General features: G+C 41.0%; 1 protein-coding gene across 2 annotated transcripts in view; it reads left to right on the top strand.

Annotated features, from left to right (window-relative positions):
- Positions 1-21,583, top strand: part of rnf123 (ring finger protein 123) — a 402,816-nt gene that overhangs the window by 37,963 nt on the left and 343,270 nt on the right. For both annotated transcript variants that reach the window (XM_072582761.1, XM_072582762.1), the window contains exons 9-15: positions 7,620-7,687; positions 11,660-11,788; positions 15,207-15,318; positions 16,567-16,671; positions 17,430-17,555; positions 18,583-18,675; positions 21,122-21,197. In XM_072582761.1, the coding sequence (XP_072438862.1) occupies positions 7,620-7,687; positions 11,660-11,788; positions 15,207-15,318; positions 16,567-16,671; positions 17,430-17,555; positions 18,583-18,675; positions 21,122-21,197 (709 nt within the window). The remainder of the gene's footprint in view (positions 1-7,619; positions 7,688-11,659; positions 11,789-15,206; positions 15,319-16,566; positions 16,672-17,429; positions 17,556-18,582; positions 18,676-21,121; positions 21,198-21,583) is intronic.

Here is a 21,583-nt window from a genome sequence, read left to right as displayed (position 1 = left end):
GTGGTTCACCATCACATCATTCCTGACCTCACCCAGCAGTGTTGGCTCCTTGTGTCTAAGTGACTCAATTTAACATCCTTGTTATCTTTCAGTTATGACTGTAATCCCCTTAAAATCTCCCCACCTTAGCGTCCTTTAACATCTTCACATTGTCCTGTGGGATGCCCTGCTTCATGTCCTCTGTCCTTCTCTCCATCCTAAACTGGTCCAAGACTAGCAGAACCCTTCTTATTTACTTTCTTCAGTCCAGTATTGATTGTTCAGCCACTATTGCATCTGCCTTCTGATTCTACTTCCTGTGGCCAATTTTCCTGTCTTGCCATTGCTCTCCGAGCCTTAAGGCTGACTGCTTTGGTTGTTTTTAGTATTCACACCTTTTTGTATTCTTCCCTCCTCCTTTTCAATATTCAGTTTTAAAGTTATTGACATACATGTCTCTGCTACTTATTTATAATGGGTTTTAAAAATGTGATTGCTATAGCTCACATCCTCTTGCTTGTGAGTCACAAAGTTGTGGGAGCTTTCTTTACGCTAATTGCCCTCCCCATTGCCAATATTATAACAAATGACAACTGTAAAGACCACGTTAAGGAGCACAGAAGAGGCCCCTTGACCAATTAAACCTGTGCTGACCTATCTGCACTAGTCTCACTTCCCACACTTGACCTATAGCCATGAATGTTCTGATATTTCAAGTGCTTATCATCGTTCTTTTGAAAGATTGTGAGGTTTCCTGCCTCTACCACTCCCAAGTAGATTAATACCACCCTCCAGGTGGGAAAAAAGCTCTTTTCTCACATCTCCTCTAAACCTTCTGCCCCTTCAATGTAAAATCATGGCTCCTTGTTATTGACCATTCAGTTCAGGGCTTCCTATCTACCCTGTTATGTTCCTCAAAATCTTCTACTCCTCAATCAGGCTTCTCTGCTGTAAAGAAAACAGCCAAAGCCTATTCAAGCTTCTCTTAAAAACCAAAATGCTTCATTCCATGCAACATCCCTATGGATCTCCTCTGCAGTCCCTCCAGTGCAATCACATCCTTCCTATTGTGAGGTGATCAGAACTCCACACACAACTCCAGCTGTGGCCTAGTCACAGTTTTATACAGCTCGAACATAATCTCCCTGTTTTTATAATCTGTGCTATAGCTGAGAAAGGTAAGTGTCCTGTATGACTTCTTAACAACCCTAGGTAAAAACAATGACTGCAGATGCTGAAAACCAAATACTGGATTAGTGGTGCTGGAAGAGCACAGCAGTTCAGGCAGCATCCAACGGGCTTTTGCCCGAAACGTTGATTTCGCTGCTCGTTGGATGCTGCCTGAACTGCTGTGCTCTTCCAGCATCACTAATCCAGTATTCTTAACAACCCTGTCAACCTGCCCTCGACCTTTTAGGGATATGTGGACAAGCAGTCCAAGATCCCTTTGTTCCTCTGAGCTTCATCGTGTCCAGCCATTCATTGAGTAATCACTTGTCTTATTAATTTTCCTAAAGTGCACATTTATCAGGGTTAAGTTCCATTTGCCACTGACCTGCCGATCTGACCAACTCACCGACATATTCCTGTAACCTCAGACGTTCTTCCTCAGTGTTAATCACTTGGCCTGACTCTACTATCACTGTTGGCAGTGCATTCCATGCATCTACCATTCTTTGTGTGAAGAACCTATCTCTGACATCTCCCTAAGCCTTCCTCCAGTTAACTTAAAGTTTTGCCCCCTTGCGATAGCCATCTCTGCCCTGGGAAGAAGTCTCTGGCTATCCATTCTATCTATGTCTCTCATCATCTTGCACACCTCTATCAAGTCACCTCTCATCCTTATTCGCTGCAATGAAAAAAATCTCTCAACCTTTCTTCATAACACGTGCCTTCCAGTCCAGGCAGCATCCTGGTAAATTTCCTCTGCACCCTCTCTGAAGCTTCCGCATCCTTCCTGTAATGAGGTGACTAGAACTGAACACACTATTCCAAGTGGTCTAACCAGGGCTTTATAGACTTGCAGCATAACCTTTTGGCTCTTAAACTCAAACCCCTGCAAATGAAAGCCACATGCCATAAGTCGTCTTGACAACCCTATCAACTTGGGGCAAATTTGACAGATCTATGGACCTGCAGCCCAAAATCCCCCTTTTCCTCCACACTGCCAAGAATCCTACCTTTTAACTCTGTATTCTGCATTCAAATTTGACCTTCCCAAATGAATCACATCACACTTTTCCAGATTGAGCTCCATCTGCTACTTCTCAGCCTAGTTCTGTATGTCAGTGTCCCGTTGCAACCTACAACAGCCCTCCACAATATCCACAACTCAATAGACCTTTGTGTTATTGGCAAACTTACTAACCCATCATTCTACTTCCACATCCAAGTCATTTATAAAAATCAAAGACTGGAGGTCCCAGAACAGATTTCTGTGGAACACCACTGGTCACCGAGCTTCAGGCTAAATACCACCCTCTGTTTTCTATGGGCCAGCCAATTCTGTATCCAGACAGTCAAATTTCCCTGTATCCCATGCCTCCTTACCTTCTAAATTTTATCAAAAGTCTTGCTAAAATCCAGGTAACACCACATCTACTGCTATACCTTCATCAGTGTGTTTTGTCACATCCTCAAAGAATACAATAAGACTGTGAGGCATGACCTGCCCCTCTCAAAGCCGTGCTGAATGTCTCGAATCAAACTATGCTTTTCCAAGTAATCATAAATCCTGTCTCTCAGAATTCTTTCCAATAATTTGCCCACCACTGACATTTGACTGACTTTTCTGTAATTCCCAGGATTATCCCTATTCTCTTTCTTGAACAAGGAAATAACATTTGCCACAGTCCAATCATTTGGCAGTACTCCAGTGGACAGTGAGGACACAGATTATTGTTCAAGGTGCAGCAATCTCTTCTCTCACTTCCTGTAGAAACTTTCAGTACATCCCATCTGGCCCAAGGGACTTATCTATCCACATGTTTTTCAAAATTTCCAGCAAATCCTCCTTCTTAGTGTCAACCTGTTCAAGCATGTCAGGCTGTTTCATACTGTCCTCACAAATGAGAAGGTCCCTCTCACTAGTGAATACTGAAGCAAAGTGTTCATTTAAGGACCTCCCCTACCACCTCCAACTCCAGGCACAAGGTCCCTCCACTATCCCTGATCGGTCCTACCCTCACTCTGGCTATCCTCTTGTTCCTCAAGTGTAGAATGCATTTGGGATTTTCCTTAATTCTACCTGCCCTGGCTTTTCATACCCCCTTCTAGCTCTCCTCAATCTATTCTTCAGTTCCTTCCTGCCTACACTGTAACCTAGAGCCCTTTCTGATGCTTGCTTTCTCAGCCTTAAGTAAGCTTTCTTCTTTCTCTTGACTAGATGTTCCACATCTCTTGTCGTCCAGGTTCCTTCACTCTACCATCCCTTCCTTGTCTCAGTGGGACAAACCTATCCAGCACTTGCAGCAAGTGTTCCCTGAACAACCTCCACATTTCTCTGAGGGTATCAATTCCAACTTTGTGCTCCACAGTTTCTGCCTAATAGCATTGTACTTCTCCCTCCCCCAATTAAATACTTTTCCATACCATCTGCTGCTATCTCTCTCCATGACTATAGTAAATGTCAGGGGATTGTGATTACTTTCATTGAAATACTGTCCCACTGAGAGATCTGACACCTGGTGTGGTTCCTGGCCAGGCATCAAATCCAATATGGCTTCCCATCTCGGTGGCCTATCTACATACTGAGTCAGGATTCCTTCCTGGGACACACCTGACAAAATCTGCTCCATCCAAACCATTTGCACTAAAGAGGTTCCAATCAACATTAGGAAAGTTGAAGTCACCCATGACAACAACCCTGTTACTTTTGCACCTTTCCAAAATCTGCATCCCAATCTGCTCCTCTGTGTTTCTGTTGCTATTGGGGTGTCTGTAGAAAACTCCCATAAGATGAGTGTTCCTTTCTTGTTTCTGACTTCCACCCATACTGACTCAGTAGACAAACCCTCCTCGATGACCTCTCTTTCTGCAGCTATCCCTGATTAGCAATGCCATTCCCCTATCTCTTGTACCTCCCTCCCTATTCCTTTTGAAATATCTAAAATCCAGAACGTCCAACAATTCCTGTCCCTGTGATATCCAAGTCGCTGTAATGGCCACAACATCATAGCTCCAAGTACTGAATCATGCTGTTAAGTTCATCACCCTTATTCCTGACACTTGTGTTAAAATAGGCACACTTCAACCAGCTCACTGACTGCAACTTTCCTCTATCAACTGTCTATCCTTCCTCACAGACTCTCTGCATGCTGTATCTGCCTGTTGACCAGCCATTCCATCATCTGATCTGTACGTCTAGTTCCTGTCCCCTACCCAATTCGTTTTAAACCCTACTGGAAGAGCTCTAGCAAACCACTTGCCCAGGATATTGGTGCCCCTCTGGTTCAAGTGCAACCTGTCCTCCTGGTACAGGTCCCACCTTCCCTAGAATGTATCCCAGTAATCCACACATCTGAAGCCCTCCTTCCCTCCCTCTCTCTGTCGCCATTGTTCATCTGCACTCGCTCTCTATTCCTAGCCTCCAGCACGTGGCACTGGTAGCAATCCTGAAATTATTACTCTGCTCATCCAGCCTTTTACCTTCCAGCCTAACTCCCGATATTCACTTTTTCAAGTCCTCATCCCTTTTCCTAGTTATGTGTACCACGACTTAAGGCTGCTCACCCTCTCCCTTTAGAATACTGTAGACTTGATCCAAGACATCCCACCCTGGCACGAAGAGGGCAGCATACCATCTGGGAGCCTCGTTTGTGACAACAGAATTACCTGTCTGTTTCTCTAAGCTTTGGATCTCCGACCACTATTGCGCTCCTATTCTCCCCCCTTCAATTCTGAGCCACAGAGCCAGGATCGATGCCAGAAACCGGTCCGGTGTGGCTTTCCTCAAGTAGGTTCCTCCTGTCTTTCCAACAGTATCCAAAACAGTATACTTATTATTGACACTTAACGTTACCCCACATTCTTATCTATATTGCTTATAAATATCATGTGTATAATCATTTTTCTATATTTTTGATCGTGGACTTGTGAAATAAGAAAACAACTGTTTTAAAACCAAGGATTGCTGCATGTTTTGGAAGTAGTAAGCTGACACTTATTGTAAACACTGTTCACACAGCTGCTTGTTCTCTTTTAAAAGTCAAAAAGTGTTTTGAGCATAAGCTCTTCATCAGGAACGTCAGGGGTGCCCAAGGGGGCTGAGAGATAAATGAGGTGGAAGAGTCTGGGTAATGGTAGGTTCTGGGCTCTTTGAAATGATAAACAGGTAATGACAAGACCGGTTTGACAGTGTAGCCCCTGCCCCACCCCTCTTCCCATTTATTCTCCCCCCACCCCCCCCCCCCACCCCCCCCCCCCCCACCATTTATCTCTTGGAAGAGCTTATGCTCGAAACAACAACTCTACTGCTCCTCGGATGCTGCCTGACTTGCTGCTCTTTTCCGGCACCATCTACACACTCCATTCTGAGCTCCAGCATCAGCAGTCCTCGCTTTCTCCAAGACTGTTTAAAAAAACAGCTGGGCTGCTGGCCTGTATCAACAGGCAAACCGATTATGCTCAACGATAAATTTTTGGGTTGACCCCCATCTGAAATATTGTATTCAGTTCTGAGCACCGGATTTTAAGAAGGATATTGAAGCTTATAAAAACTGCAAAAGAAATTTACTTGAAACCTAACTGTGCACTGATAATTGCTCCCCACTGATCACAAGCCATCAGAAATGTACAGAATCCCAGTGAAGCCTCCAGAATGACCAATTTGCCTGTTGCTTAATGCAGAAACAATTTACGCTCGGTTTCTTCAGTAACCATAAAAATTAATTATACATTGTTATACAACTTGAACAGGAACCGGGAGAAGGAAAGATTTGTGTAATTCAAACTGTGCCCCTTCAAAACTGCAAGCACATGTGTGCACATAAATGTGCAGATTGAAAATTATGATTAGGGTAGACAATTGACAGACAATTTCTATGGATGAAAAACAATATAGACAGGATAAAGTTCTGAAAATTAAAAATCCAGACTTTTGGTGAAAAGTTATTTTCCTCATTCATTTGAATTTTGAAATGCTGATGTCAGAGTGGTGATTGTTCTTCATTTTAATGGTTGATCACGTGAACTTAGATCTTTCCTTGTACAAGTTACGTTAAGCTTGCTTGGTTTTCTGTCTTTCCCATGTGGTGAGAGGGTGGATGAGATGTTTGCTTTCTGTCTGCAGGATCTGGATGTCGTTTCCACTTTGCAATTTCAGCTTTCAACACTGCAACTCAAACAATTAGAATTTCCTTAAATATAAAGATTCTCGATGCTGCTCAGTCTTCACCTTTGCCTCAGTGCTTCTAGCTGCTTCTAGCTCAGTAAAATGTAAAGCTTGAAATTCAAATTAATTTGAAGTTTACTTGAATTTCAATTGCAACCTTCCTGGTTTTCCAGTTGTAACAGTCCAACTTCCATTTCAGTTTATACTTCCGATAAAGAAAAATATGTGATGACTTATGGGTACCATAAGTTGGGGAGACTTAAGGTTGAGATTGCTACCCTACAGCAGAAAAGTTCAAGGGGAGATTTTCTAGATTGTACAAAATTCTCACCTGTTTTGGTGAGAATATTTTGGTTGGCTTACGAGGAGAGACTGAGGAGTCTAGGATTATATTAATTGGAGTTTAGAAGAATTGGGGAGGTACTTATAGAAACATCTAAAACTATGAAGGGAATAGATAAATGGGGGTAGAAAGGATGTTTCCTCTGGCAGGTGAAACTAGGACAAGAGGGCATAGCCTCAGAATTACAGGGAGCAGATTTGGTACCCAATTGAGAAGGAACTTCTTCACCCAAAGGGTTGTGAATCTGTGGAATTCCCTGCCCAGCGAAGTAGTTAAGGCTTCCTCAATAAATATGTTTAAAGCTAAGATAGATACTTTTTTGAACAGTAAAGGAATTAAGGGTTATGGCACGAGGACGGGTAAATGGAGCTAAGGCCATGAAAAGATCGGCCATGATCATATTGTATGGCTGAGCAGGCTCGAAGGGCCAGATAGCCTACTTCTCCTGTTCTTATGTTCTTATGTTCTTTGCTATGTTCTTATTTTGAGGAATAAATAAGAAGTAGTGGAGGAAGGTTCAGGTTTCCAAAAGAACCTGTGGCAACATGAGGGAAATGTTTTTGCGTATTGACTTGTGATCTGGAAAGCATTATCTGAAAGGCGGAAGCAGATTTAGTAAAAACTTTCAAAGGGAATTGGATGCATACTTGTGAAAGGAAAATGTTGCAGATGCTTTGGCAGTTTTTACATTAAGAAGCGAGCGTGCATACACAATGACCAGGATGGTACCGCAAAGAACTGTTCTCAAGTTATCCTGTACAAGGTAACTTGTCTGAGCCTGTGCTCACCCAAAAATATCCTAAAGATTTGCAAAACTAGGAGATAGAGTAGCGAGCAACATATTCTCCAGCTTGTTATTCACATTACTGAGTGTACTGATACTGGACACATTCTTTGTGCAGAAAGGAAACTTTAATCTTTTCTTTCAAATGTATGTTTTTATAATTCAGTGTATTTTACCTGTAGGCTTGGGCAGCCGGTGATATTGTCACATGTGTGATAGACCTGGACGAAGGGAAGATTGCATTCTGCTTGTGAGTACAGCTTACTTACTGTGTTGTCTCAGTGTTGAATCTCTCGGGTTTGCTGAGACTGAGATCAGAAACATTGGCTAACTGTATAACGTAAATACGTATGAGTGTTGTAAAGCAGAGAATGATTCAGGGGGTCCTTAATAGCTATATCTAATATACTGCAAGTGGTGGAAAACATTAGATCGTATTGGACTATATACTGAAGCTCTTGTTTGTAATCTCATATATACCCGTCAATGATAGAGGTCAGCTTTTCTTTACTGGTAAAGGTCTTAACTGGGGAGCATTGCTGTTTACATATCCAGAGATACTTCCAAAGTGAGACAGCAGTCTTGGCCACGTATCATTTGGACCATTACAGAAAATGGTCCTTGTGGGTTGGAGAATCGATTCCAGAGGAGAAGGACAGAAGCTGCGAACTACTGAACTAAATACAAACTTAGCCAAGGTCCTCGGTGATTAGGTTTGTTCAAGTAGTTGTTCAATGAACAGTGACAACCATGTTAGACCATTGTGAGTAATGGAACAATCACATTCAAGTAACCATGTGTGCTGTTAATGATAGAGACTGTCTTGATGAAAATAACTGTGTTGTTGCTGGGTTGTTATAAAGACCTAACTGGATCACTGATCTCCTTCACGGAAGGTAATCTTTTCTTGCTTTTCTGGCCTGATCTATGTGCAATTTTAGTCTGCTATCGATGTGACTGATTCTTCATGAACTGCCCTGTTAAGTGATCTTGAGAGTAGCTCATTTTGAGTAAATAGGGGCAAGCAATAAATCATAGTCTTAACTATGTTGCCTACATCCCAAGAAGGAATTCTAATTCTGGAGCTGCACAGTGCTTAAGGAGCTATACTCCACAATGATTAACAGAATCAAGAATCATAGAATGATCATAGTGCAAAAGGCCTTTCAGCCCTTCAATCCCTTGCTAGCTCTCTGCAAGAGAATTTAGTGACACCCACTTCCCCTTGCTTTCCCTGCAGCCCTGCAATGTTTTTCTCCTCACGAGCACCTTCAATTCCCTTCTGAAAGCCATAAATGAATCTTAACTCTGTGAGCTGGTACATTTTGGATCCTACTTACTCACTGCATAAAAATGTTCTTCCTCTTGTTGCCTTTGGCTCTTTTATCATTTCCCATCAATCTGTGACGTCTGGTTCTCCACTTGTGCAGTAATAGGAGCAATTCCTTTCTATTTACTCTGTCCAGGCCTGTCATAATTTTGAACACCTTTGTCAAATCTCCTCTTGATCTTATCTAAGGAGAAATGCCCTACTTCTCCACTCTGTTTGTTTAATTGAAGTCCCTCATCTCTGCAGCCATTCTCGTAAAGCTTCTCTGCATCCTCTAAGCTGTCACAACTTGCTTAAAATGTAATGCATGGAGCTGGACATAATAACTGTGATTGAGGTTGAATCAGTGATTTATACGGATTCATTATAAGTTGCTTACTTTTAAATGAAAGGAGAAAATTTGACAGGACAATGCTCCCAGTCTTTGGGCTCGTGGGTGTGTTGGGGGTGGGGGGGGGGGGGTGGTGGAGGGGGAGGGGGGGGTAAGGGGCGGGGTAGGGGGCGGGGGGAGAAGTCTGAGGGTACTTTGCTAAACCAGACATGAGGGCATGCTCCTGTTGGGACTTGTTAAAAAGCTGAATGATTCTGGACCATTTCATTTTGTGTTTGTTTGGAGCTGATCTGCTGAATTCATTTTCTCACTACAATCTTATTGAAGTGTTTAAGATCAAGAGAGGCATGGATAAGGTGAATACACATGTTTTCCCAGGATTGGGGAATTGAAGGTTAGAGGACATCAGTTTAAAATTGGAGGAGAAAGAAAAGAAGGGAACCCGAGGAGCAACGTTTTTACACATAGGGTGTTACGCATATGGAATGAGCGGCTGGTGGAAGTTTTTGAGGCAGGTACATTAACAACATTTAAATGGCATTTTGACAAATACATGGATAGGAAAGATTTAGAAGGATATGGGCCAAGTGCAGGGAAATGGGGTTAGAGCAGATGGACACTTTAGTCAGCATGGACCAGTTTGGGCCAAAGGGCCTGTCTCTGTGCTGTAGGACTATGATTTTATGGCATTCTATGCACATTGGTAAAATAATGTGACATTACTTGATTGCTTAGAAAGATATTGTGTTGTTGACTCAAAAAGAAAGTCTTGGACCACAGAAAAATTTCAAGATTAAAACTTACTTTATTCTGTAGTCCAGAATATCAATCAAGATATCCCTAGATGGATTAATGAGAGATCTCTGATTTTTAGCAAAAAAGCAGCATATTTTATCACCCTTATGTGGATAACAAATTTCATATTTTTCATTTCCCACAAATAATGTTTCCAACTCTAAGTTCTAATCATTATTGATTTAAAATATTTCTTCACCTTCTTATGTTAAAGCTAAACATTTATCAGTATTCTATTCATTGTTATTGCCTGGGAAATCAGAACTACAGGGTTATTGTGGTTCTGATTTCCCAGGTCACATGGTCACTGTGACTTCCATTTTGAACTTGTAAGACAAATTATTATTGTAAGATGGCGATTTAAAATGGAGGTTTTTAACCGTTGATTCCCCAATACTTTTATTAGTGTGAGATACCAAATAAAATTGCTACCTGTTGATGCTAGCATATTCAAGAAGGAGTCATTGTTTTTAGGGAGAATTATAGAATGGACGAAGAAAATCTGTTAGTAAATCAGCACTTGGTGAGGAGGAGGATCAGTGCATGATGAGAAATTCCGAACAATTGGTGAATGGCCATTGAATATTCCCCTGAGAGTCCTCTGCATGTTGAACCGTATTAAAACAGAAGATGAAAAGATTCAGCAGGTCAAGAGGCATGTACAGAGAGAGATGAAGAAAGGATAATATTTTCCAGATGGCTTTTGTTAAGTTACAATGACGTAAATTACATGGCTGAATAACTGGCACCTTGCAGTTATTTTAACGACAGTACTATTTGAATAATTGCATTCTTTCTGTGAGAAGCTTTTCGCACGGCATCCACGTTTAGATTCTAATTACAAACTATGTGCTAACTACATGATCAGTATAATCCAGTTACATACTGGCCTAATCACAGCAGATGCTTTGTGTGCTATAACCTGGTACATTGAAAGCTACTTTAAGTAGTTACAGTGTGATTTTGTGGAATGTGACATTTGGTATCCCTTCCCTCTGGACACCTCGACTGCTTTAAATAACTTCAGTGCCAGCTGCACCCTTGTCTGGAGCTTATTCTTAACTATGTGCTGTGTAGGTGGTGGTGATATGCTGTCCCAATGAACGCAGAATTTAAATGAAAGCAATTTCCTCAGAGGTTGCAACTATGTCAGTTCCAGCAAATGCTCAGTGAAAACACCAATTCCTGAGTTCTTTCTGCTTGATTTAAACAGTACTGTCCAATAGAGAAGCCTGTCTGCCATCTCTGAAGCAATACAGATCATAAAAACAAATGCATGATAAACTTAGGATAAATGAATCGAGTCCTGAACATATAACAAACTGCTTCATTTGTAAAGGTGTTGAAGCCAGCATTGCTACACGAAGCTTCTCTTTGGCATGCTAAAGCCAGGAAAAGGACATGAATGTCTTAATCCCTGTCCCTCTCCTTTCTGTCTGTCTGTCTGTTTGTTTGTCTCCTTGTCTTTCTCACCTAACCACTCACTGGGGAACTGAAGCTTGGGCAAATTCACTTGGTGGTTTGAAACCTATCAAAATGTAGATCTCGGTTTTTTGGGGATGGAAATTTTGGGATGGGGTTGACTGTTATACCAGATTTTTTTTACATTGGATTAAAAGTTTTTTTTGTGTAATTTCTCTGAAATATGGCATGCCTTTGACACAGTTTCTCACTGGTGATTCATGAGTGATAATTTGGTACTGGATTTGTACTGGTTTCAGGCCAAGAATGCACATTCACTGATATTCTGGACCCTCCTTTTCCAGAAATGGGATCTCCTTGGGAAATGCATTTCAAGACATCAGATTGGGTCCTGGAATAGCCTACTTCCCAGCAATCAGTCTATCCTTCAAAGAATCAGTGGCATTCAACTTTGGGAGCCGGCCACTCCGATATCCTTTTCAGTAGATGCATCCCATTGTGAGGGTGTGGAGTATTTGTCATCTGACTAGGCACAGAACTGTTGGCCACACTTGCCATGTACTATTGCTTTTATTGTTTGTTCTCTGGTGAAAATTTTAAATTTTAAATTTTATGTGCAGCAGTGATTTTACTGTATTGATTACCATATCAATGACATAGCATACAGATTAGTTTTGAGGGCAAGGAAGCTGAGTGGAATTGAGGTTTTTTGGTGCTCTTGTCCCTGATACTTCTGGAAACCAACTCTCAAACTGCTGAGAAGGCAATAGAATTTCAGGTGGGTTTGTATTTGTCTAGCACTGACTGCTCTTCTGTTATGTCAGTCATGGCTGAATTCTTATCTCCCCATCAGAGGTAAGGTTTCAAATCCTGCTTCAGGACTTCATTATAAAATGTCAGGCTGATAGTCCCATGCAGGACAGAAGGAACGCTGCACTGTAGAAAATGCCATCTTTTGAATGAGATAAGTCGAGGCCCCTTTTGTCCTGTCAGGTAGGTGTAAAAGGTCCCATCACACTGTTTGGAAGAAGAGCTCAGAGCCTGATGTCCTGGCCAACATTTATCCCTGAAACACTATTGAAAAATAGATTGTATGGTCATTATCCGATTTTTCTATTTGTAGAAGCTTCCTTTGTGCACAAAATAATTGCCTCATTTCCTGCCTTATAACAGTGATAACACTTCAATACTCTTTTATCAGTTATGAGGTCATAAATATGAATACAAGTTTTTTTTTGTTGGGGGGCATCTCACTTAGCTAAGCATCAGTCTCTGCGTAAAAGGTAAATTTAACTTTGCAGGAGCTTGTACATTTGGGAGTGGGGTGGATGAGCAGGTGTAAATGTAGAAAAATTGGCTATGTGTAGTGAAGCCAGTTCCAAGCTGACTTGTGTGTTTAACTGCAGCACATCAGACAGTGTGCGAACAACTCCCTTCTGCAGAGGGGTCCTTTTGGATTTGAAATGTTAACTCTATTTCTCTCTGCATATGCTACCCTAACCCTATTGTAGTTCCTACAGGATTTTGGTTTTGTTTGGGAGAAATGAGTTGGCATTTTCAACCTTCTCATTTGCAATTGTGTAGCGTAGGAGGTTGAGGAGTGACCTTGTTGAAGGGTATAGATAAGGTGAATGACAAAGGTATTTTCCCTCGAGTGGGGGAGTTCAAAACTAGGAGGCATATTTTCAAGGTGAGAGGAAAACGATTTAAAAAAAGACGTGAGGGACAATTTTTTTTAAACAGAGACTGGTTTGAGTGTGAAATGATCTGCCAGAGAAAGCGATGGATGCAGGGACAGTTAAAGCGTTTAAAAGACATTTGGGTAAGTTCATGAATAAGAAAGGTCTGGGGGTCTATTGGCCAAATGTCAACAGGTAGGATTAGTTTAGTTTGGGAACATGGACGGTGCAGACTGGTTGGTTGGAAAGGTCTGTTTTGGTGCTGTATGACCCAACGATTCTGATATTAACATGGTTTTTACAATTGTAACAGTGGGCACTTGGGGTTTTCTGAAACTTCCCAGTGAAAACAGAATAAAAGCAAAACAGCAATTATCGGTTTGGAAGCATGACAGGAACAGATGTCAATAAGTTGTCAGAGGCTTTGTTCACAGTACTTGAGCAGAATGTCCATGATAATTCAAATAGTAGTGGCCCTCACCCAGTCCTTGTTGAGATGAACCTCCATAACATTCATGCCACACAGTAACAGGCAATGATCATCACCAACAAGAAAGAATCAAACCATCTTTACTTGACATCTAACAGCATTGCCATTCCAGAATCCCCTACATCCTGCACCGAGAAGAAGTCAGCCAGAGCACAAACCCAAATGATCACTGGCTAACTGGCATCACCACTAGCAGAGCTGAGACAATAATCTGCCTTGGTAAATAAACCTTATGATTGTCTGAGCTACTAAGTGAAAGTTCCTGTAAATGTCCTTGCGAGAGACCTGGAAGGATCTAGACTTCAGGACAATGGCAATTTTATCAGCCACCAGCTCCATAAGTCAGCAGGTCTTCTTTCAGGAGCTGCAAATTTCTGTCACTGTCTACCAATATTTCCTGAGCCTCCTGAAACACTGGCATTAGGACATTTTGCGAAACCTTCTCCTCTCCCTGCAAACGTGTGCTGCAAGCACTTTCTGTGAGCTGCAGCTCTTCTTTCACTGCCTCCCTTTCTCCTGCAGAGAGATAGGTCCATAAAAAACAGATGGCTTCTGTTGCTCTTCCTACTGGTCATCTTGATCCACATCTCAGGTTCAAAGTGAGACAGCCCAAGAAGCAACAGTGTTGGTTAGACTGACCTGCACTTTGAAGTTGTGATAAGTCATGCAAACCTCCAAAGTTGTGAAAGCATGGGTTTCCTCCCACAGTGCGCAGATGTGCAGGTAAGGTGAATTAGCTATGAATTAGCACATCAGGAATGTGTGGGTTACATGCATTAGTCAGGAATAAATATCGGGTAGGGGGAATGAGTCTGGGTGGGTTACTCTTCACAGGGTCATTGTGGATTTGTTGGGCCAAAGAGCCTGTTTCCACACTGTAGGGATTCTATATGTAAAAAAGAAAGGGCTTGAAAATGCCTGTGCATAATTAATAGTCCACTACAGCTGAGAGGGGAGGTGAAAGGCCCATGTACAGTGTTTTCTGGATAAAACAGATCAAGATCGGAGCTCATGGAATACTCAGGGACACATCCAGCTGGAGTTGTGCCTGTGCAGAAGTTCAGGAGAGCAGCCTTTGGACTCTAGGGGATCATGGATCCAGGAGTAGAGGCTCACTAGGCAAAACGGGCACAGTCATTGCCACAGTCCACGACTGAATGGCTCCTGAGAGAGAGAGACTTTCAAGGACAGTTAGGCAAAAGTGCAGAATTGTGATCCCAAATGAAGCTTAGTGTGATTTGATGACCCACTGGATCATTTCTGTATAGGAAAGTTGCTGAGAAATCCCTGAGGTCTGTCCTGATCACATTTGCTAGGTGATGTGTGCTTCGTGGGCTGTTCAGTCACATGACCTATGTTTATCATGTTAATTCTAGCTGTTAGAAATAAATTGCATATATGTGTTGGGGTTGTATTGCTCTTCAAACTTGTATGGTAAAGTCTTATGAAAGTTTGTGAAATCTTGTGGCTTTATTCTCTTAGTAAGTCTCCCAGATGTCACCTTTGTTCATTTAAAACTAAAAGGTTACTAACCAGATTATAGCATCAAGTTTGTAGTCTGGTCTGAGATTATAACATAATTAGTGACCTAGATCATCATACAAAGTTTGATAGTCTTATCTGACAGCTCTGTATCTGGTAACTGCCTAACTTTATTACTTATTGTTTGAATAAATTACTGACCTAGGAAAGAGCTTGTTTTCTTTTAACTTCCCACACATACCCAGTAGAAGGCTATCGCCCAATGCAGGATCCACCAGAGGCAGATCTTGTGAAAGCCCACAGACTCCTGGGATACCTAAAGAATGTGATCTCTGCCAGTATGGACACCCAGGTATGGACTTAGGTTTGTTCCTGACAGTGATGTTTTGGTTACTTGTGTCTAGGCATTCTAAAAGACAGGGATGTTGTTTGGAAATGCATATTATTCTGATACTTGTGGGCTAGTGCTCTGAAACTGTCTATAAGTTGATACAGTGTGTAAGTATCGTATGCAAAGTCCCTAGTAGTGTATTTGCTGGTGGCCTTTGCTGAAGTTGCCATATGAGAAATCCAAAGGACTTCTAGTTCATTTCTCCATCTCAGCAAGGTGATTTCAGTTGGCCTCAGGATGAGCTGGTGAAGGAAAAAGTACCGATAACAGTTGTACACGATAATACAGCAAACGTTTTATAAACCAGCACCATTGGGACCAGGGGTGTGCGGGCTGATCGCATATTCCTGATTATCAAGATGTATGGATAACTGCAATAAACCTTGACCAAATGAAGCTTCGTGACGTCAAGATACCTCATAAAATCTATGTAAAAACATCAACATACCTCCTAAAATCCATGTAGTAACACATGGTAAGTAATAGAAACATAATGCAGAGGTAACACATTCAATGTTATACTTTATTTACAGCGTAAATACTCTGACATCATGGTAGATCATGTTATATGAAGTATATAAATTCTGCTGGTTTATCAAGGGTGCTGGTTAAAACAAAGTTTGCTGTAGAATCAGGGAAAAGTTGCAGATACAATAGTCTGCATTTTTACTAATACGTTAGAAAAAGGTGTAGTCTCATGCCTGGCACTGCCAGTGGAGGTGTCTCGTTTACCCCAATATTGGAGCTCTTCTATGGAGTGCCCTGCCATATGATTACAGGCCTGTCCTTGTGTGGTGTTGAACTGTGTGTTGTCAAGTATATAGTTTCTACATTGTGCCGTAATGAGATGGAGATTGGCAATGCAACTGTCTGTGTCCTGCAAATTTGTGACATTGATGCTTACCTCGCACAGCAATGGCCCTATGTTTGGGCTGTAAAAGACACCAAAGATTGATGCATTGGAGAGATTTGTGTTTCTCCCATGGCACAGCCAACCCATCCTGAACTATTGTAGCCCCTTTTGTCAGTTAAAACACAAAAATGCACATTCTGGAATCGTTATTGTGAAGTTTTAGTTAAAAAATATAAAAATCATGTAATTTGTAGACAAAGTGCATACGAGAGATGTTTTGGTGTGATATGTTTAGGATTATTTGTCTATCTCTGAGGATGATCTGTATTGTTTGTTCTGTGATTTCTTTTTAAAAGGAAGGGAAACTGATCGAGCAGGATTCTGCACAATGGCAAGCCCAGGGGGAGCCCACTGTGCTCATTACACTTGCACATATCTTTGACCGCTTTGCACCCCTTATGGCAAGTATCTAATGACTTTGCTGCTGATGTCAGTTAGCCAAAGAAAGCCTATCGCTTATGTGGACCAGCTGCTCAGTCATCCCGTGTACACTAGGTGCTGCAGGCAGCATAAAGACAAAAACGCCACAATCTTTGCCAATTTGGACTTGTCCAGAAGCTGTAAATGCAATTCCATCCGTCTGCTTAATTCCAGTTACAATTTTTGTCAGGTTTGGTATTTCTGATGACCAAGAGTGAGTAAAATTCATTGCTACCTCTGTGGGAGATCCAACAGTTCAGCCGGTGCATGGCTACATACCAGGAATGTTGAGTTGATAACAAGGACTACTGATGAGCACGTCAAATTTGCCGCCAACAAATTTGCTCCCAATGTATTCCTTCCTAAAGAAGCTGCCTGCCCACTTGATGCATTCAATTGCACTTAAGCTGGGTCTTGCATATTACACAGTTGCCTCTGATAGCTCACTATTGTATATTTCAAAGGGAACATTAAATGCTCCAATGGTTTGAAATGATCTGAACTTGAATAAAATCTCAAGATTTTTTGATTGTCGTTCATACTATTTAGTGCAGTCACCTTAGTGTGCCAAATGTCTGTAATTGTTAATTATTATTTGTTTCCTCTCTCCCATCTAATGTTAGTTAGTCCCTTGTTTTTCTAGCACTTTTTTATACAATCAATATTAACACCTATGCTGAAAGTCCTTCTGGAAGACCCACATTCTGACTGTTGTCTCATTCATTTTCATTATAAACAGTGTAAAGTGTACCTCGTGGAAGATGTATTGATGACCTATTTTCTGAGTATACTGGAGGGAGGTGGGGCTGTTGATGAACACCCACTAATTCAACACCTACTGGATCTCATGTGGCTCTTCATGGAGGTGAGTGCATATGATGACAAATTTGGACTTAATTGATGGGGCTAGGAAGAGTGCAAGGATTGTCTACAACTCTGAACAGGTTGATGAAAGCTACCTACTCTGAAAGTCTTCAGCAGAGAAGTCCTGGGTTGAGATGATTGTCCTCTAACAACTGCACCCACTTTTCTTTTTTGCTAGGCATATCTCCAGCCAATGTAGCATTTTCTACCTGATTTCCAATGTCTCTAATTTTGCTCTGTTGATGATAGTATACGTAAGGGTATATTTGATTCATCCATTGGTTTGTGTGCTGCTGAGTCTGTACTTATGCATTTCAACTAAATTAATGTACTGTTGCTTTGTTCTTCATTTACCGGCCTGAGATAATTCACTTTATAATGAAATGTAGAAGGATAAGAGCAGGAGTAGGCCATTCGGCCCTTTGAGCCTGCTTTGCCACTTAGTATGATCATGTCTAATCATTATCCAACCCAGTCCCTTGTTCCTGTTTTCTCCCTGTATCCTTTGATCACTTGAGCTCTAAGAACTATGTCTAACTCCTTGAAAACATTCTATGTTTGGCCTCAACTACTTTCTTTGGCTGAGAATTCCACAGGCTCATCATCTCTTGGTGAAGAAATTTCTCTTCATCTTAATCATAAATGGCCTACCCCGAGTCTTTAAACTGTGAGGCCCTGGTTCTTGACTCCCAGTCAGTGGAAACATCCTTCTTGACTATTTCTGTTTGAGTTTTTTTAGGTTTCTTTAGGTTCCTACCTCATTCCCAAACCCAGTGAATATAGTCCTAACTGATCCAATCCCGCTTCATATGTCAACTTTGCCTTCCCAGGAATTGGTCTGGTAAACCTTTGTTGCCCTCCCCCATAACCAGAACATCCTTCCTAAAATAAGGAGAACAGAACTGTGCACAATATTCCAGGTGTGTTCTCTCCACTGGTTAGCTTTGAGTAGACACATTTTATTTTACGCTGCTTTTGCTGCATGAAACTCAGGCTCAGTTTGAGTTGATTTGTTTCTTCTGTTACAGGATTATGAAATCCAGGAATGTTTGAAACAGCTGATGATGTCACTGCTTCGTGCGTACAGATTTTCTCCCATCATTCCCGATTTAGGGTTACAGGTGAGAACTTCCTATCCCGTAAGGCGTCAACATCTAATCATTCTGAACAATATAGATACTGGGTGTCATGATCAATGAATATGATGCTCAACATTACCAAAAACAGCGATCTGTACTTGCAAGATCTCTAAATGCACAATATGAGGATGGCTATCCATTACCACCTTTGGACATGCTGAATCCAATCCCCTCAATTCCGGATTAGAGTGGTGCTGGAAAAGCACAGCACTTCAGGCAGCATCCGAGGAGCAGGGGAATCATCAATTGCCCGAAACATACTTGCCCGAAACATCAATTTTCCCTGCTCCTCGGATGCTGCCTGAACTGCTGTGCTTTTCCAGCACCACTCTAATCCAGAATCTGGTTTCCAGCATCTGCAGTCGTTGATTTTATCCAATCCCCTCAAAACATGCATTTCGAATTGCTTAATTTAACATCAGACAAGTGACTGGATAATACTCAGTACAAGCAGCATATTCATAGTAATTATGAATATTGGTACTTCTAAAGCCAAAGCACCAACGTCTACATCTACTTTAATCTATAACATAACACTAATCTTTAAAACAGCATTTATTTATACATTTGGAATAAAGTGTTTTGAGGATTAAAGTTACATCATAGATTAAATTGCTTGTATCTGGCTCAAACATTGTGTTTTTTGCTGTGTCTACTGGCTACATTTTGACTTGAGATGAGTACAGTTAGCAAAGTATGACTCAAGATTTGAAAACTTTGACCATGGAATTGTCTGCCAAAGAGACCATTGCGTCCCCATCACAGAGCTAATTGACCTCTTTATCTTGTCCATAACTGTCAGACAACCCTGCAACACCCAAAGGACTCGCAAATTGCTTATTATCAAATGTTTGTCCCAATCGCTTGGTTAAAATTTGTAACATTTAGGAATTGATGCATTATACAGCAAGCTATTAAGGACAATATATCAGATTGACTTACCAGTTATGGGATATAGTAACCTTTTTTTTTTGACAGCAGCAGAGTGCAGGTGCATAATAATTCAGTTGGTATCCAAGAGAATAATGTCTAATTGCACAGATTTCAGAGATAGCTAACTGTAACTAATTTAACCCATTTGTGGACCATGGAAAAAAGAATTCAGTAAAGCACCTAACTAAAGTTTGCTTTAATTTTGTCACAATGTCTGGTTAATGAGACATTGGGGTGGAAGAGTATAAAAATGTAAACTGTAGGTATTTGCAGCTTTGTTACTGACCCCTGTGATGCTCAACATGTTTACAGTTTACAAACCTGAAATCGGCCCATTTATCCTGATTCTCTCTTACCTGTTCATTAGCTAGTCCTCTGTTCATGCTAATATGTCACCCCAATGGTCATAAACTCTTGGGTACTTTGTGTAGATTTATGCAATCCAAAACCAGCCTTATGTCCTCAAACAATTCTGACAAATTTGTCAAACACAATTTACTTTCCTCAAAACTCTACCTGATGACATGATTTTCTAAATGGCCAGGTACCACCTCCTGCTACTACCTCTGTGTTTTTCTGGCACCCTCTAGTATTGAGTAAAGGTGCTTTTTTCCAGCATGCTAGGGTCTTTCTAGAGTCTAGGAAATTTTGGAAGATTACCCCTAATGAATCCAATTCTTTTAGCAATCTAAGATGCAGACCATCAAGTCCAGGGGACTTGTCAATCTTCAGCTACTTTAGTTTTACTCACATTATTTTCCTGTGATCATGATTATTTTAAGGTTGTTCTGTCCCTTTGCCTCTCGATTTTCCATTGTTCTTAGGAAAATTTTTTTGTGTCTTCTACCATAAAGGCAGTTGCTGATTATTTTTTCTGTATCTCTGTTATTTTTACTGTCATCAGTTTTTAAATCTCCAGTCTTATTCTCTAAAGGGCCAATGCTTACTTTGGATACTGTTTTTCTTCTTATATGCTTGTAGAAATTTTTGCTGCGTTAAGCTTATTGCTAGTTTTTCCAATCTTCTGACTTACTAAATTTATACTTTTTCTTTCAATTTGATGTCATCATTAACTTCCTTAGGAAGCCACAGCTTCAGCCATAATTTAATCAGATATAAATAAAAAGAAACCTAATGGAGGTATTGAAAATTATGCAAGATTTTGGGTGGAGTACAGAAGAAAATTATGTTCATGTGTCAATGATGCAGCAATGAAAGGCTAAGCTTAGAAACATTGATTATTTATGGAATGTTAGCAGAAATAGTGGCAGAAGTTAGAAACCAGGAAGCTTTTAAAAGTGAAGAGCATGAAATATATAACATCAAAATTAAAAGGTAATGGGGAGAAATGAAAGAAATATAGCTAATTGACTGACTGAGAACTGGCTCAGGCAAGTAGGGTGGCATGGCTTCATGTGCTCAATCGTTTTATAATTTCATCGTTTCTTTGTGACCTTCAGTAGTGCTAACGGTTTGTGTTCGTGTCTCTTTGCAGATCCACTACTTGCGCCTGAGCATAGCTATTCTAAAGCACGAGAAAACCAGGAAATATCTGCTCAGCAACGTCTTATATCCTTTTAAATCCACCTGTACTTGTTTATGTTTATTCCTCTACTGTTTGAACAGCAAAATTACTGGAAAGTATTCCCACTTTTTCAGCTCTGCTTGGTACTGTTTTCTCAATGAGCAGGCAGACCAGAAACTGCTCCAAAATTTTGCTAGTGTCATGCATAGCAATTAAATAATTACTGGAAGGTACATAGTGCCAAAACCGGCTGCTGCTATCTTTGAATATCCTTCTGTGATTTTGGGGGGTTGTTTGGCACCCCCTGAATAGAGCAACCACAGTAGTTCTTTTTGACCAGGATAAATCAAATCTGTTCAGTTTGAGTGGATTGCTAACCTTCCTGTGACACTGCAACTATTGTTGTGACTTTTTTTTAATTCATTGGCACAC

The sequence above is a fragment of the Chiloscyllium punctatum genome, chromosome 12 (genome assembly GCF_047496795.1).
Source record: "Chiloscyllium punctatum isolate Juve2018m chromosome 12, sChiPun1.3, whole genome shotgun sequence".
In the NCBI taxonomy this organism is placed as follows: Eukaryota; Metazoa; Chordata; class Chondrichthyes; order Orectolobiformes; family Hemiscylliidae; genus Chiloscyllium; species Chiloscyllium punctatum.
Note: the sequence above shows the minus strand (reverse complement) of the source record. Positions and strands in the feature narration are given on the sequence as shown.